The following is an 18,173-nucleotide window of genomic DNA, read 5'->3' as shown; positions in this document are numbered from 1 at the left end:
ATTTATAGAAACATTTTTTGATGTTTCAAAACATCAAGAAGATGTTTTGAAACAGAAGAGAGAAGTGGCCAGATTTGGTTCATATTGTGCCTTTGTCTCTCTAATTTTCTTCCTACATGACCTGACTATATCCTGAACTCTTCTTGAGTAGCCTGCCCTTTTTTCCAGAGTTGGTAAGCTCTCTTTTTTCCATAATTTCCTGCAAAGTTTTCCTGTTCAGCCAGGTCGGCCGCCTTCCCTGCCGGCTCACCTTACGGCACACCTGGACAGCTGCTCCTGTGCCTTCAATACTTCCTTCTTGAAGTATGACCATCCCTCCTGGACCCCTTTTTTCCCCCAGGGGCTGTTTCTCAGGGTACACTTTGAACCAGACTTTTGAGCAGGCCAAAGTCTGCTCTTCAGAAGTCCAGGGTAGATGGTCGCACACAAAGTGTGGTCAATGAGTGATCAGTGCTGGGGCTGATACAGTTCAACACCTTTGTCATTGACATGGACAGTGGGATTGAGTGCTCCCTCAGCAAGTCTACTGATGACACCAAGCTGTGTAGGGCAGTCAACATGCTGGAGGGGGGTCCCTTCCCTTACATATGTCTTCTGCTGTCCAGAGGGACCTTGACAGGCTTGAGAGGTAGGCAATGCAAACCTCATTAAGTCCAACAAAATTAAGTACAAGGTCCTACACCTGGGTCACAGCAATCTCAGACACACCTATAGGCTGGGCAGAGAAATCATTGAAAGTAGCACTCAGGAGAAGGACTTGGGGATGACAGTTGAGGAAAACTCAACATGAGCTGCAATGTGCACTTTCAGCCCAGAAAACCAACTGTGTCCTGGGCTTCATCAAAAAAAGTGTGGCCAACAGGTCAAAAGAGCTGATTCTCCCCCCCCTACTCTGCTCTTATGAGACCCCACCTGGAATACTGCATACAGTTCTGGCATCCCCAGCATAAGGAGGACATGGAACTGTTGAAGCAAGTCCAGAGGAGGCCATGAAGTTGACAAGAGGATTGAAGCACCTTCCCTACAAAGACAGGCTGACAAAGTTGGGGCTGTTCAGCCTGGAGAAGAGAAGGCTATGTGGAGACCTCATAGCAACCTTCCAGTATTGGAAGGGGACTACAGGGGAGCTGGAGAGGGACTCTTCGTTAGGAACTGTAGTGACAGGACAAGGTGTAATGGGTACAAATTGAAAGAGGGGAAATTTAGGCTAGATATTAGCAAGAAATTTTTTATTGTGAGGGTGGTGAGACACTGGAAAAGGAATGCTGTGGATGCCCCAACCCTGGCAGGGTTCAGTGTCAGGTTGGATAAAGCCTTGAGCAACCTGGTGTGGTGGGAGGTGTCTCTGCTCATGGCAGAGGGGGTTGAGACTAGATGATCTTCAAGGTCCATTTCAACCCCTTAACATTCTATGATTCTGTATTTTAAAGTACTTTAAATATCCTGATAAAGGAAGAGTGCAAAGACATTTCACACTGATCCATTTAATAAACAAAGTAGGTATTATCTACAAGTAGTTAACTGAGTTGACTTCTTGTGTTCATCAGTCAAGGTTTAGAAAAACCAGATGTCGCCTCTTGGACCTGGTATTAACAGCTTGGAAAAATCTGTGAGCTCGCTTGTTTTTTCACTGTCTGATCATTTTTCTCCCAAGCTATGAAGGCCACAGCTATTTCACTGAATTAAATGAAAATACAGAAAACATTATCCTTTTGAAGAGACTCCTACAGTTAACAACATGTTTATCTCTAAATCTATTTCCCCGAAGATCACCTGATTGCTCTCCCTGTTCTGTTCTTTGACTTCTTTTAAAATTCAAGGGAGCAAATACTCAACAGCCTTAACATTGTATTTTAATTAATACAATCCATTATCAGTGTTTAATTTATGCATTACTAGAATTTAATATTTTAAAAAAGCAAGAGTCTTATTGTTTAAGTTGCAATTAAAATTGTACATAAATAATAGATATGAAGATTATAACCCTGAAGTACTCCACATATTAGAGCAATTTTATGTGTCAGTCAAGATATACAACTTCTTTCCCCTCCAGCAAGGACACTACAAATGATACAGTTATCCTCATAGCACACTTTATTTCTTCATATTAATGCACCATGAAAGCAAAGACTTCAGAGTCTGTGTACCATCACCCTGACCCTCTTCTGCAACTGCTGGTACGTTATGGAATACTGCTCTCCCTCTTCCCTTTGTCAGAGGGGAATAACCCAGCTACACCTCTCCCAGCATCTGCCCTGCTCTTCTCTCCAACAGCACAGCACTATTTGCAGTACCATCTAATACTGTGCATCTCAGCTTTGCAGAGTCATGGATTTTTTTGGTTTAAGTGGGCCAAAGTGTACACAAATCATCCCAACAGCCTTTGTGCTCATGCCTGCTAGGTCCCCTGCTGTGCTTGTACCCTGTACAGCTCAACCTACAGCTGTTCCCCTCCTTCTACCCCCACCCCTGACACATCCTGCACATTCTTATCCCCTGCTCTGAAGTTTAAAGTCATTATCATCAAAGACACAGCTTATCTCACAGCAACATATTCAAAGGGCTAGTGTGTGCCCCTAAATTCCCAACTGCCTTTTCTGCTGCTCTATCACCTCACCTCCTCTCAACTCCACCTGACTCTCATCCTCCACCTTTCCAGGCTCATAGGGAAGGAATCTCCCTAGAGACAACTGGGTAAGTTTATCTAATGCTAATGTGACATGAAGGTGGCCAGATGGGAGAGACCGGGATCCACCCAGCCCTAGCCAGGAGGCTATGCGCATACAGTACAAGCACAGCACACAGTCAGGATGATCTGTCTACAGGAATATCACTCTCCTGGCTTCCAGCAATTTGTAGCTCTGGGATTTCTGGAGCCTGAAGTGTGCATTTGTATGTAAAAACTCTCAAAGCATTTTTCCCCTCTCTGTGCTATTGCCTACTTGCTATTTGAATCCATGAAAGCATCCATAATACCCTGCAGCAGGAAGTTCAGCACATAAGTGTGTACTGAATGAGGAAACACTTCTCACTATTTTGAATCTGTCACTTACACAGAATATTTACTTCATGCTTGGCACCCCTGATAGAATCACTAAATTTGGAAAAGACCTTTGAGTTCATCAGGTACAACCATCAGTCAACCTAGCACCACCGGCATTGGGAATGATGTTAAGAGCTTTATTTGTACCTGGCATAATTGTGTCTTTTCCAACTGGAGGAATGCTAAACCTTGTGCAGAGGTTACTCTGTACCTCTGTTTTTTCTTGCCACTATGAACCTCATCCAGTTGAGAACTGTGGACAAGGACTACAATGTTCAAGAAGCAAGGGTCAGAGAAGGCTGTTATGCCAATGTATAAATCCATGGTTTGTTCTCTATTCTTAATAATGACTAACAGTTGCTTTTCTTTCTTGACTGCCCTTGATTATTCACAGCTGATGTTTTCAAAGAACTACCACAAATCAAGATTTTGTCCTTGAATTGCAATACTCCGCTCAAACCTGAACAATTTATATGTGAAACTAGGGTATTATGGGGGTTTTGCCACATGCATCACTTCATTTTTCTACACTGATTTTCACTATTTTAGATCTCAGTCTGTTTCCTGAAGTTCTTTCTGTAATACTGTATAGTTGTAACTCTTCTATATTACTTACCCTAAGTAACTTAGTATCGGCAGAAATTTGAGTAGCATAATATAGCAAAACTCTCTAAGGTGCTCATAAATCCTTGGCAGCATGGAACAAAGAACAAGGCCAGATTCCCATGGATGATCAAAGACACTCAGATCCTAAGAACCTGGCAGTGTGCTGGACAGAGGAGGCAGAAGCTGAGTAAGAGGGAACATTTAGCCCTGCAGGGCACTCAGAAGTGGAAATTGAACCATATTAAGTCCATGGCTTCTAGCAAAGAAATCCCAGTCCTGTACTCTTGACTTGATCAAGTCTCATCAAATACTGCAGCACCTGTAAAACCTGTGATTCTGGTTCCCTCCTTTGAGTTTCTAGTGTCTTCTAGAAAAGCACATGATGCCAACACTACTCAGTAATCATACATACCTGAATAAACTTTTTCCTCAACAATCCAAGGCCAGGAGCCTCCAAATTTCCCAAATTCTTGTACATTCCTTCATACATTTCCTTAAGCTTCTTTTTGCTTCTCTGAGTTTTTACCAACTCATTTCTGACACTCTCCACCCAATCCTGCAAACAGAAGGAAACAGATGAGTACTGAGAAAAAGTTTACTGACCCTTGTTCTTCAGTAATCCACTCAGATTGGTCTGGGGTTAGCATATTTACTAACAGTTGATTGTTATGTGTCTTTTGACAACCAACAAGAGTAATCAGAATACTATGGAAATAATTCCCTTTCATTCTGTATCTTGATAAAACGTTTCTACTTTATTATGGTAATTATGTTTACTACCATAGTCTCTACTGCAAACTAAGAAAGCCTCTATAGGGTCAGGAGTGGTAACAAATAGAAGACAAGAATCCTTTGGACAAAGGGGTCAGAACATAGATAGGAATGCCCAGCAGTGAAAGGGCATAACACAAGTAGTCCAGAATTACAGAGATGACCACAAATGCTAACTCTGCAATGGTTTCAGAACGCTTAAGGAAAACTGATCATGGGGCAGGGCATAGACCCTGAAGGAGAAAGTTGAAAAGGGCTAGTGTAGAACAGCCAGCTGGCACAAAGGAAGGAGACCACTGCCAGTGAAAGCTGCTGACAGCACCCCAACATCATCATCATCAGTTGATTCTGGGTTGAACCGCTTCCTGTGGCTGTGGTGTCAACTGAACTGTGTCAGTCTCCGCCCAGCACTTGTTCTTCTAAACAGAGGGTGAGGAATGAGGGCAAGGGGGGAAATAAAAATCTACACTTTACCTTAAAAATCATTACAGGATTAGAGAGCTGTTCCAAGGAATGAACAAAATCTTGAACTACTCCTCCTCTGTCCAACTTACTCTTGATCCTTTAAAAGAAAAAGAAAAACCTCAGCACAACAGAAACCACCATCACCACCTAGTCTGGAGATGAGCAATGATCCAGACTGTGTGCTACAGAAGAATCTGGTAAAATAAATCTAGAGGTAGGTAGGACTCCCTCAGATTTCTCTCTTGGGCTGCATGACTGTTTATGTGTTGACTGAACATGCCATCTAGCTCACAATCTTTAATTAAGTGCCCCACTATGAAAATAGGAGCTTGGTGAGGGAGTGGAAAGCATCCCTGAAACAGAAATGTGCATTAACCAGACTGTACATCCTGTTGTGACAGTTACTGAAGGGTGATGCTGTTTGTGAAGCACAAGACTTTACCTTCTTATTTTAAGCAAAGAAATTCAGCAAATGTATCAGAGATTTGGGGGGAAAAAAAGAAAAGGCAGAAAGACACCCAAAATTGTATTAGTGGACCTACTGCACTGTGTGATACAAGCTGACTTTCACCTGGGGATGAACTCATGGCAAAATGGGCAAGGGAGGGCTTGTAGAGGAAGGTGCATGTTGCATACTGACTAAGCAGAGAACACCACAACCCAGAGTTGTCCTTCCCCAAGGTAACATGCATCCACTTCACTGCACTCTCTGAAGCCTGGTATAAGCACCTATTCTATTTAAACATATCTGCTTTCTCTTGGTATTAGGAAAATTGCAAATGTCCAAGCAAGCTTCATCTCTGACAGTTACCAACTTACTGCTGTGAAGTCCACTATAGTAAGAGTGTAATCATACACTAGATTACTCCTCCATCTCAGTAGAGCAGCAGTAAGAAGAAAAAATTTTGGCTTCTACAGAATTACATGGAAAAAGGGGCTGCCTCTTGTGGCCTACTTGTTCTATGTGGGAAAAATGCTAACTTCCCACAGCCTGTGGGCTATGTGTACCCAGCCCTTCATAAAATATTCAGGCGACCAACTTGTGTACGTCTAACGCTGACAGAGCTGATGTATCACTTTTCTCTGTGCCTCTAAATGAAAACTCCCTGTGCGTGGGACTACCCTCTAATGTTTCTCAGGCCCCCTAAAGAAAAGAGTTTGTTTAGGAAAAATAAATAAATCTGTCCACTCCTGAATAAAAACATACAAAAGAGTTGCTCCAATTGAAAATTCACCTTTCTACAAACTCCTTGTTCTTCCATCCAGTTGCAGTATCTGTGAAGCAGTAACTTTCACTGCTGATCATGAAAGGGTAGATGATTGCCTGGGGATAGGTATTTGCAATCTCTTCAACAGGATGTTGTATGGCTACTGCTTCATCCTTGTCAAGTAGTGCCATCATCTGGCTAATCCAACCAATGAACTGCCAACAGGGAACTGAAGAAAGCTGCAAAAGCACAGACAATGCTTTCAACTTGGGTCCTCCTCAAAAATACCAAACACAGCAAACAAATAAAACTGCTCCCCAGCCCAGCCTGACAGACAGAAATGCATGAAAAGGAAAGAGAGAATGTCAACTAGGTTACACAAAACATCCCCCAATGAAGCCCAGATTTAATTATCATTATTATTACTAGTACCACCAATGCTGCTGCTTAATAGTTTTCCATGATAAAGATCTGCAGTTTGTTGACCAACATGAGGCTTTACACTCAAACTTGTGGCTTTTCTGTCTGGATGCAATATAATAATATTTTATCATCATATACTAACAACTCAAAAATCTGAGAGGATTCAATTCAAACACCACTGGGTTGGAACCATGATTAGAAAAAAACCAAGAAGGAAAAAAACGAAATTCCTACCACAGTTTTGTCCTTCCTACAACTTTAAAAATTTCTAAGTGTTTAAGATCAGATTGCCAGTATTTACTGCACAGAAAGACAGAGGAGAGAATAAAAAAAAGCCTGGTGAACTCCTTGTTCTGAGTAGGATTGGTCAACTGGGCCAGGTGTCAGGTTCTGTTTGAATCTTTGGTGTTCCACTGTACACACACCTTGTGCACTGCAGCCATTTTTGCTACTTTCAGAGTTCCTTGGGATAAGTAATTGATGTTTCTGTCTTATCTGAGTTCTTTCTCTGACAGGGCCTAGTGCTCAAACCAGCAAAATGACATGGGCTTGAAAACATGGGCAGGTCAAGGCAGGAACAGGCACAGAGAAGGTCTCAGCTTATCTGTCCCATGACAGCAGGGAAGGCTCATGGTATCCTGCCATGGAACAGCAATAGCAGGGCAAGTTGAGGGAAGGTGGGAGGGAAAGAAAGAAATATGAAGAAGGAAAAAGTTGTAACCACCTCTGAAGTGAAGAAGGACAGGAAAAGGTGGGAGACATGGAATGACTCTGGAAAAGCCGCCAGCTTCCTGCATACATGGAACAGCCTACAGAAATAAGATACGTTCCTCACCCTAATACTAACCACCTTTATCAGCCCATTTAGACTGATCTGAAGGAAAAAACAACTTCAAAACAAAAACAAAACACAGCACAGCTTTTCTCCAGCAGCTTTCAAACTAACATTTGGAATCAGAATAATATTATTAAATAAATAATATTAAAAGTTCAACTTTTAAGAAAAAGCTTTCTGTCCATATGAATTAGACTCACCAAGTTAGAGAAAAAAGAAGGAACAACGATGGGATAAAATTTATCTGATTTACCTGAAGCAAAACTTACCAGTCTAACCTCTCTATCCATCCAATCTCCACCCCCACCTTTTAAATTTGATTTATAGCAGCATTTGCTGCCAGAAAAATGGAAGCAACTAACCTCTCGTGTCACTAGACCCAATGTCTCTGCTGGATATCTTTCAATTATTTGTAGCAGTCTAGGAAATCTCAGCCTGGCTTCTCTGGAATTCAGTTTTAAAGCTTTTATCATTTTCTCCACCACAATAGCTGGGAATAGCTGCAGATCTGAAGTGTTAATTTCTGCCAAGAGACATTAGACAAGAATTATCAGAAACACCATCACTTGTTCCATGCCTTTGATCATCCAAAACATTCATCTTTACAATTTGGTTTCTTTTTTGTTAAAGTGTATTTTGTATTTTTACTTTGTTCTCCTTCCCATCTGTCTGAACTGCACACATCTGTAACACATGTACTTGGGGACTGTAAGGATTAGCTTTATCAGGAAGCTGCATCACTGCTGGTATCTTGCCTGCTTTAAATACAAGGCTGCTGTGGTCTGGGAAGGAACAAGGGAAGTATCTGCTGGATATGATATACTTCTCACAAGTGAGAGGGAGACTACAAGTGATTCATTAGTACCAAAGCTAGCAGCCATAGTGGAGGCAAAACCAAGGAATATAAATACTGCTGAACTGGAGGACAAACTGTTCCATTTAAATTCAAGCTATGTTGCTCAGGGAGATGATCTGCATATCACAGAAGCTCACGTATCACAGATAAATCCACCTCACAAGCTTAGGAGAAAACCTGACTAACCAAGTGAGCCTTCTTCTTCCCTACGCAGACACTGGTCACAGAAACCGACCAAAGTCATATATGCATCAACAACTCCCACCACGTCCACATGTTCCACGGAGTGGGACTGCACCTCCTCTTCAGACTTCCTCACAGCACAGCTGTAGCACTGAAAAGCCTTCTTGTTCAGACCTGCCAATACCTGAAATTCAACCATAAGAGAGGAAAAAAACACACATTAGCAAGTAGCATTGAATAATTCTTTCTGAAACTGGAGCTTCGTTGCAAGTCCTGAGTAGACAAAACTTTAACTGCTTTAAAATGCTTTGAGCAGCTGATACAAAGGAAAAAAACTGGGATGTTATTTCTAGTAGTGATTTCCAGAACTTTCATTTCCACAATTTTCAGTGGCAATATATAAACCATACTTTAAACTTACATTAGTCTTTGGACATGTTAAGTGAATTTTTTCTAACTGAAAGTTAACATTACTAGAGAGTTTTTGGAAACAGTTAACAGAAAACATAATAAAACTTCGGGGTTTTTTTCCCTATTAAGACATACTTGCCGCATCTGCATAACAGCTACACTTACAATTTGTGTTAAAAAAAGCATGCATCAAACTATTTTGAATCTCATGTCTTTTCCCTATTACAAACTCAGTAATATGAATCACGCATTTCTAATGAAGCTCATGCAATGAGAGATTTGACAAGATTTTTTTACAGAATCACAGAATCATCAAGGGCGAGAGACCTTCACAATCATGTGTCCAACTGTCAACCCAGCACCACCATAATCACCCCTAAACCATATTCCCAAGTACCACATATCCAGATGCCTTTTGAACACTTCCAGAGATGGTGACTTCACCACCTTCCTGGACAACTTACTCCAATGCCTAACCACTCTTTCAGTGAAATATTTTGCCCCAATATCCAATCTGAACTTTCCCTGGCACAACTTAAGGCCATTTTCTCTCACCCTTTCACTTGAGACACGGCAGAAGAGACTGACTCACACTTCACTACAACCTCCTTTCAGGTAGTTCTAGAGAGCAAAAAGGTCCCTCCTGAGCCTCCTCTTCTCCAGACCAAACAACTCCAGTTCCCTTAGCCACTCCTCATGTGACTTGTGCTCCAGACCCTTCACCAGCTCTGTTGCCCTTCCCTGGACACACTCCAGCACCTCATGTCTTTCTTGGAGTGAAGGGCCAAAAACTGAACATGGGATTTGAGGTGTGGCCTTACCACTGCCGAATGCAGTGAGACAATTGTTTCCCTGGTCCTGCTGGTCTCACTAAATGCTGTAACTGAAATTAAATAGTGTGAATTTCAGGTAGGTAGAGGGAGACTTCCAGGGTACTGCTTAATACTAAGCTCAATAGTAAGGCTAAGCTTCTTAATCTTATTGAAATATTTGGTATCACAATCTGACTCATTTGACACAGAAGACATTTATGCTCACCTTTTAGATTCCCTTAAGAAGAATGCTCTTAATAATTAGCTAATAAATGCAGCTTAAGATTTTGCTTAAGTTTCTACACACCTGAAAATTTATAATCTCATTTTTGCAGGAATCTCTTCTTGATCTGCTTTACTTTAACACCCACAAAATTACAAATCAAGAACAGCTTTTAGCTGCTTTTTACCAATATGGTTCATATATAAGGGTCTTTATGGTGGCTTTAGTAATTAACAGAAATAAGTCAGGAGTGGTACTTCAAATTCTCAATCAATTTGAGAGACAAGAAGTCAGTGGTACAGCATCTGGGACAACTGACAACATACATGGTTTCAGATGCAGCACAGTCTGTCACTGTCTTCTTCAAATGTGCACCTCCCCAAAATTAGGAAAGATGACCTGCTTATGCGCTGCCTTAAAAATCCCTCTCATCTCTATCATTAAAATTATTTAGATAAAATAAGGGTATCAGTATTATAAAGATCTCTTTATCAAATAAGACAGTCTGACAGCATGAAGCAGCTCAAAAATGCCCAGGAGAATTGAAGGCATTCTTTGAAGATCCCAAGCCTTGTCTTTCCACTGTGCATGCAGCTGCTATGACTATGTCTTTGCCCTTCACATAGAATGCTGGAGCAGAGAAACACAAGGACATGCTCACAGTTAAAAAGGCTACAGTGGTGCAGAACTCCAGGAGAGCAAACACCAGAAAAAACAGCAACCACAACTCTTTTTTCTTTTGCTTTCTCTAGCTGGCGTTCCTGGACGAATCACTGCTAATATCAGACAAGTTTCATATTCTCTGTATGTATCCATATCCATCAATACCTAATGAAGTAGAGATTACCATACTGAAAAACCTAGAAGGTTTTCCCCTCTCTTTTACCTTTTCAGGATTGTCAAGACTTTCTCCTGATAGCAGTGATATTTTTCCAGCCTTTTCTTCTTCAATTTGCTCAAGACATCTTGGATCCTGACTAAGAGCATTAGCCATGATGTGGTATGTAGCACCCAGAAGAAGATTCTGGTTTCGGAAGGCCGTTATGTTCTTGTTAAGATAGTCAGATTTGGTATCTTCTGTTGGAGTTCAAAAACAAAGTTGGTAAGTCGACAACAAAGCAGCTTTGTATAATAAACAAGGTGAAGCAAAGGGCAGGCTGTTACCAAGCAGGGAGATGGTTTTTAACACGGCGAGCACACGTTCAGGACAGCTCAGGTTCCGGCTGCTGCTGTGTGTAAAGCGGCAATAGGCGTAGTTCCACCTCACCAGCCAGTCCTCCCTCGCCTTGGCTTCTCTGCGCAGGTCTTTCAGAAGCTTCTTGGCTACTGCAAAGCTGTTCTGTATTCAGATTAAGACAGAATTTTCAGATAATATATCTGAAGAGGAACTAAGCCCTTTCCGCAACCAAAGTAATGGATGAGAAGATTTAAGTGAAGTTATAATAAGATGAGGAGATGCTCACTGCTTGCCAGGTCTCAGTCAAAAACAGATTTGTGCTAATAGAGAAATGTAAATAGGAAAAAAAAGGGAAGACTAGAGCTTTAACAAACTGAGAAAATAATTCCATCTGTATGACTAAACAGGCATTAACTGCTCTGTAGTACAAACACATATGGGAAATGTAACTTGGTTTATAATACCATTAAGCAAATCACTTATGTTTGTGTTTTGATGAAAAGCTTCATGTAAGTAACATTAAAGTAAATCTTAGTTTTCATTTACTCCTTCAAGAGTATATAGTCAACACTGCAATGATGTTATATTTGCTAAACATACTGCTTAAAATAAACTCTTGCCAATGACGAGATTTTTGTAGCACCTCAGGAGAGAGACCTCGACTTAAATATTACTCATCATGTCTCAAGCTTGAAACACCAAAGGCTCATCATCAGAAAGACTTTGTTTCAGTCTCTTTAACAACCAGACTCCAAACAAGATTTCTAAGTCACTTAGCTTTAGTTCTTTGTATAAGCGTTAATCTAACAGCATTAATGAAAACTGTAAAATAAAAATATTTCAGCATTGCTGATTGAAGCAAGTCATATTGATTCAATCAGAATTTATTTTCTTCTACAGAAAAGACTGTTTGTAAATGAGAAAGCATAATGTTTGGCTGCAAACATCCCTTCCATTAAAAACTGAAGCATTTCAGATACTTTATCTGCTCTTTAGAGTGTCAGAAACCATCTGTGGATCAAAGGGGCCCTCAGGCACATTTCCAGTAATGACAAAATATCATCAACTTTGTAATTAACATTTATCCATTTGTTTTCTTTCACTGTGGAACTGACTTTCTTGAGCTTTCAGAATGTCCTGGACAGCAGGGGCAAAAAGAGACAAGGTCTGTCCTGGCAAAAGAGTATCCAAGATCACCCAAAGGCTTTTCTAACTGTAGTTTCTATGTATTTTCTCATCAAATTGGAAGCTATCAGACAGTACAGTCACCTGTTTCCTGGCACTTTCTATCATCTTCATTTTCATATTAAATTTGCAGCTCTTAATCATTGAGTAAATGTCTTCACCCTGTTGATCTATTTCCATTGGTTCATCAGCACTGCATTCTTCATCTACCTCCATACTATCATTGGCCTGATCAGAGGGAAGTTTCTCCTGCAGTTTGTCAAGAAAGAAACACCTGCAAAATGACAACAGGAGTACAAATCACTCTGGTATACATTCAAGAGAATGAACATTCAGATGTATTAATCTGCCTAACAGTAAACAAAGCTAAGAAAAAATGGCAAGCTACAGTGATCACCTTTAGCAAGCCCTCAGAATCTGGAAACCAATAACAGGGGACAGGATGACCCTGAGAGCATTCTAGGATCTTGAACAGAAGAGATTAATATTAGAAAATGTCCATAACAGAGTGGGATTTTTTGTTAGTTTGTTCTTTTAAAATCATAGCTACAATTCCTAAGTTCATGAAGCCATAACTTGCATTCCAACTTGACAGAAGTCCAACCAAACAGGAGTCTCAATTATTTAGTGTTAAGTGCCAGGCTGTATTTTATGTCAACCTGCTAATCTAATGTATACCACATCAACACACGCCAACACTGAAATCTGTGTTGCAGGAAAGATCAGCAGCCATACTCAGGTTTTGAAAGGCAATTGCCATGGAACAGTGCTGAATCCTCTTCATTCCACAACTGGTCCTATTCAATTTAATAGCACATCTCATTATGTAGACAGTTACTCAATGCAGAGGATAGCTCTACATTCTGAACTGGCACTTGGCACATCCCTTGTTACTAATTTAAGATGAGATAAAGGTTTTCTAAAAGCACATCAAGACACTGACAATCCTTGAAGTCATAAATGTTTTAAAACTTTGCAAAGAAGTAAGCCATGCCATGTATTCTGCCTAATATTGAACTGCAACAAGCTCTTCTGTAGCCAATGCTTTCCTGACACCAAGGGATAACAAAATAAATTACAGAGCAAAGTATGTATCAGCAGACATGTTGAAGTTGCTCCTCAAGAAAAGAGAGCTAATCAAGATTTGCACTGGAAGAATGAGCTGGGATGAAGACAGATACCATGGTAAGGACAGAAAACTTTCACATTTCAAAAAGCATTCCAGCTTTTTGGGAGCTAATCCAAAGGAGTCTCCCGAGAGCCTTTGTTCTTTCTAGCAACAGTTGCACAGTAGAAGTCTCCAATTACAGCACTGATCATTCACTTTCCTACAAACAGGTGACACACTGACAGTGACAGGGCTGGGCTTATTTTGTATGCTCCCTCATTTTGGAACTGCCTACAAAAGTAGGCAAGTATTTTTATTCATAACACACTGGCCTTTTATGTGGTGTTTCATTGAGCTAAATGCAGCTAATCACTCAATTACAAGTGGATGTGTTTAAGGGCTGCTGAGGTGGACTAGCTTGCACAGTGCATGGAGTCACCGATGCAATAAAATGCCTAAACATCTATGTTTCGCTATCAAAATATGGTTTATTCTCTGACCATTTCTCAACCTTCTTTTCTCCTCACCACAAGTTAGTCACACGAATCCCCCAGTTACACTGATAAAGCTATTACAATGGTGGAAAAAACCCAGTCAGACACTGGATCACCTCCCCCCAACCACGAAAGCAAGCATTAGGAAAAGCATTTCTCAGAACTCAACAGGCAGACAGAACTTAAGCTAACCCAAGAATGTAATTTTACCGATTTGTAATGACATCATCCCAGATGTTCATAGGATCCATTTTAGCATCTGGATATCTGCTTGTCCAAATTCTGAGAAGTCTCTTAAGGGAAGCCTCTGAAGCTAAGTTACCTAGAAATCAATTAAGAAAACTTTAAATGCATCTAAAGCCAAACAGTGTGAAAAAGGACTAAACAAAACATAGTCTAACGTTCAAGCCAGAAAACCACAATAAAGCAACCCACTTGCATCTCTGGGCTTGCACTAAACACACTACTTAGTGATCATATTGCTTTTGTTTATTGCTGAAGCACAGGAGATTCAAAAGGACAATGGTGCCAACTATCACTGTGAATCACCACTGGGTAGGTTCCTTTCCATATAGTAACATGCTGGAATATAGTGGAATTATTAACTAAATTTAATACGTAATTTGGTCTATGTGCATAACTTTGTGCTTCATGCCTACATCAGCAGCTATAAATTACACACCATATTTATCTTTCAGATCTGCTGACCACTATTTACTACCAAAAGTGAGCCCAGCAAAAAATCTTAGTTTAAAATTACTACGCACACTTTAAAAAGAGGAACTTCAATTTTATCACAAGAGCTGTGTTAACAGAACTTTGCAATAGAACACAGAACTATGTTCAAGCCTATCTTACAGAACTATGGTAGTTCTTACTATCAGCAAGACAGTAAGAAGTAATTCCAGACTTATATTCCTTCAAACAGGAGCTGAGAAATTCAATGTTCAGGAAACCATGATTATTTAACACAATGAAAGGAAAAATCACTAAAAAAAAATATCTTTACTTCTCTTGGTCATAAAATTGATGAAATCCTGTATTTCTGTCAATGCTTGTACAGACTGCAGTTTGGTCATTCGACTTTGATACAACAAAGAATCAATACTGGAATAGCTCTGAAAAGAAAGGGAGAGAACGAAAGATTTCATAGACAGAATTTACAACGTGGTTCTATTCAGTGCTCTACAAAACACTGATCTGATGCTGCTATACACTGTGCTTTAAAACCCAACTTTTTATAAGTCATTTATCAGCCTGTAATCAGAGAGCAACTCTGCTTTGTACAAGCACAGAGGCGTATTCTAGCTGCAATCCCTATCCTAGGTTTTAGCCAAGTCCCACAGTCTAATCAAAACTTGATAATGGATGGAACCTGTAATTTCTCAATGCAATATTCCTTTCAAGTTTCTTCTGGGGACAGGAGGCTTCTGAAAAGATGAATGAAATAAAACTTCTATTATCTGCACAAAAAATTACTCTTTAAAACTTCTAAAACATTAAATCAGAATAAGAAAACAAATTAAAATGGGGAGATGCACTCTACTGGCTCGCTTACCTCTCATCACTGCAAGCAGTGAATTCAAGGGAAAGTTTTGTCACATGGTATGGAAGGCAACTAGATTTCATTTTATTTGAGCAAGTGTTTCTCTTGAGAGTATAATCCAGCAGCAGCAATAGCAACAACAGTTTCATTGCTAAGGAGTTTATGCAGAAAAATCATAGCAGAGATAGCAGAGATTGTTACCTGCATGAAGATCTGCATGCTATTGCTAATGTAATATTTGGCTCTGTCAAAATCATCTTGCAGGATGTAAAGGAGGCTAAGCTCTTGGCTGTAATGCATTTCTATAATGGCTTTCTTCTGTTCTGTCTTCATTGCCTCATCAATAAAGGTCAGCAAAGTCTGGTCATTTTCCCCATTGAGCAGTAACTTCAACTTACTGCGTATTATATAGGGCAGATATGTCTCCTACAAGGTGAAAATACAGTCTTTATTTCTAGGAATGGAACATTTTTCTTTATTATCAGTGGCAGATCAAATAAATATAAGAATTTTGAAAGGTCTTCTTAAATGTTTTTCCTTCAGACAAATTCTAATTTGCAAACAAATCACAGCAGCATTTTCTGATAGCTGAAGAAGTTGTTAGCAAATTCTACCAGTTTCAAAACCAGTGGTTTGGTAATTCTTAAAACAGGAAACAAAACCTGTAAAAGCAACTAAAAGACTGCAAAAGGAAGAAAGTGCTGATAAAGCTGGTCCTACAGCATCAGCTGTAGACTTGAGGTGAAAATTAAACTTCATAAAAATAGCAGAAGCAATTGCTTCAACTATTTTTATACATCACTTTCTGCTCATTTCCATGCTAAAGCAACCCAAATAATGCAATCGATTTTCACCCACAATCACAATACTGTAGCATATCCCTGCTGAGAAATAGTGCAGTATCAATGAAGTAATTTATAAAAACCTGAAAAAATGGATCATCCCATGTTTTGCTTAGGTCTGGAGGTTTTCCACTATCAATATTAATGGTAGCACAATATTCCAGAGCTTTCCACTCTGTGAGGTGGTCATAGCATTCCAGAGATGCGAGTTCCCAGAAGTCCTTCTCTGCTTCTGTTGGCTCTTCATCTTGCCAGTCTTCTTTAGAGAGTGCCTTGGGAATGAACGTGTGGGGGAAGACAGGGAGAGAAAGGTTCTCAGCTGGAATCTGACACTAGCTTCAATTCTAAGTCACTGTCTCCTATAAATATCTATCCATTTACCAGAGTGTGACAGTAACATTAAATGCAGAAAATTCAACCTTGTCAGTGTTTATATATAAATTAATTTCAGGTAGTTATCTTTAGCAAACTTGAATTTTTAAAGAGTGAACACTTTAAAAGAAGGTTAGAGATCCTTAACTCGGGATCTGATTTTCCTTGCCATGAACACATGCAGTTTGCTCTCTTAGGGTTGCAGTGTGCCCACGCTGTCTTAATTGTCTGCCTAGATAATTGCACATGTGAAGTTTTGGAACAAACAGTAAAAGAAGCAACATGTCTACTGTTCTGTTGTGACTGCTCATCTGTTCCCATGTCTTTACAGACTGAACCATCAATCAAATAAAACACAAGGACATTTTAAACAATATGCTGCTTCTCAGAATGCTTAGTTTTGACTGATTAGTTTTAAGTAATGAAAAATTTATGAAAAAAACCCTAAAAATCTTGCTGACATTTTACCTCATCATAACATTTAGCTGCTTCAGCATAATCGCTCCTTGCTTCTGCCAACAATGCTTTCCGTGTAAGTTCCTTAGTCCCAATCTTACCACTGAAAATGCCACGAAGGACATCATACTCCCCAAGAGATCGGTAGAGCCTAGTGAAATTGAAGAGAAAAAAATCTTTTAATTAATTGAACAGATGTTTCTTAATGCAAACAGAAGCTATTCAAGAAATATCAATTCAATAAGCAGTAAAATTATCGGCTCGTAATTGGGAATTGAAAAAAATATTTTTATATAAGATCAGAAATACATACTTAACTACATAAACCTCATCTTGTAGGGTAATGCAACAACTCCTGCAGCTGAAAAGCTATGGGCAAGACGTTTTTCAGCAGTCTGATAGCATCATCAGAGTCCACAGATGTTATGTCTAACTGCTCTAACTGAAAGACAGTAATTAACTGAGAAGAAACTAAAAGCGTATCTAATTCTAAAAGACAAAAAGACTAAAACAGAAACCCCGTAAGCCATAAAGGCAGAGTTCTTCACATGACAAACCTAAACGGGAGTAAATTGTCTCAAACAAGAATTTACTTAGCAAGTTCAATCCATCTGATCACATCTGGAGGAAGCTCTGTCCTCCCACGCATCCGCTTGGACGGGGGCTCCTCTGCAGGGGACAGAGTCATCAAGGCATGCTCCAGAAGAAGAATGCCCACTGGCTGCTGCAAACTTGCAAGGCAGCTCGTGCTCACGTTAGCCGAATCCAGTTCTAGTAGTTCTCTGTGCTGGTAACTCATTTCCTATGAAATAAAACAAAACAACAGGTTGTCTAACTTGGTCTAAAACTCTACCGAGGGTTACCTTATACAGGTCACCACCCTTTTCTTACAGTGCAAGCTTTGGAAACAAGCCATTAGGTCTCCAGAAGTTCCCAACTCTAGGAAAACTGGAATCTTTTCCTTCTGTGCTGTTGCTCTTCGGACACAGAACAGTACAGAATAACCCCACCTACTCTGTCTGTCTCCAAGACATGGGACAATTCTCTAGACAGAAAGACTGAGGAAGTGGGAGAGAGGTGGACAGACACATTGACAGCCTGAATCTTTCCCTGTGTTTCTTGGCAGAATGGTGACTGCTACATAGCAGCTGCATTTC

General features: G+C 40.1%; 1 protein-coding gene across 1 annotated transcript in view; it reads right to left on the bottom strand.

The window, feature by feature from the left end:
- Positions 1-4,061: 4,061 nt before the first annotated feature.
- The window catches only part of PRKDC (protein kinase, DNA-activated, catalytic polypeptide), a gene marked incomplete at both ends in the record, with an annotated part of 71,857 nt that continues 57,745 nt past the window's right edge, over positions 4,062-18,173 (bottom strand). Inside the window, 14 exons of the mRNA XM_009079510.1 lie at positions 4,062-4,205; positions 4,895-4,982; positions 6,121-6,332; positions 7,714-7,874; positions 8,394-8,574; positions 10,723-10,913; positions 11,001-11,175; positions 12,283-12,472; positions 14,011-14,122; positions 14,810-14,918; positions 15,548-15,772; positions 16,272-16,460; positions 17,029-17,167; positions 17,610-17,818. Coding sequence (XP_009077758.1) covers positions 4,062-4,205; positions 4,895-4,982; positions 6,121-6,332; positions 7,714-7,874; positions 8,394-8,574; positions 10,723-10,913; positions 11,001-11,175; positions 12,283-12,472; positions 14,011-14,122; positions 14,810-14,918; positions 15,548-15,772; positions 16,272-16,460; positions 17,029-17,167; positions 17,610-17,818 — 2,325 coding nt within the window. The remainder of the gene's footprint in view (positions 4,206-4,894; positions 4,983-6,120; positions 6,333-7,713; positions 7,875-8,393; positions 8,575-10,722; positions 10,914-11,000; positions 11,176-12,282; positions 12,473-14,010; positions 14,123-14,809; positions 14,919-15,547; positions 15,773-16,271; positions 16,461-17,028; positions 17,168-17,609; positions 17,819-18,173) is intronic.

The sequence above is a fragment of the Acanthisitta chloris genome, unplaced genomic scaffold, assembly GCF_000695815.1.
Source record: "Acanthisitta chloris isolate BGI_N310 unplaced genomic scaffold, ASM69581v1 scaffold1790, whole genome shotgun sequence".
Taxonomy (NCBI): Eukaryota; Metazoa; Chordata; class Aves; order Passeriformes; family Acanthisittidae; genus Acanthisitta; species Acanthisitta chloris.
Note: the sequence above shows the minus strand (reverse complement) of the source record. Positions and strands in the feature narration are given on the sequence as shown.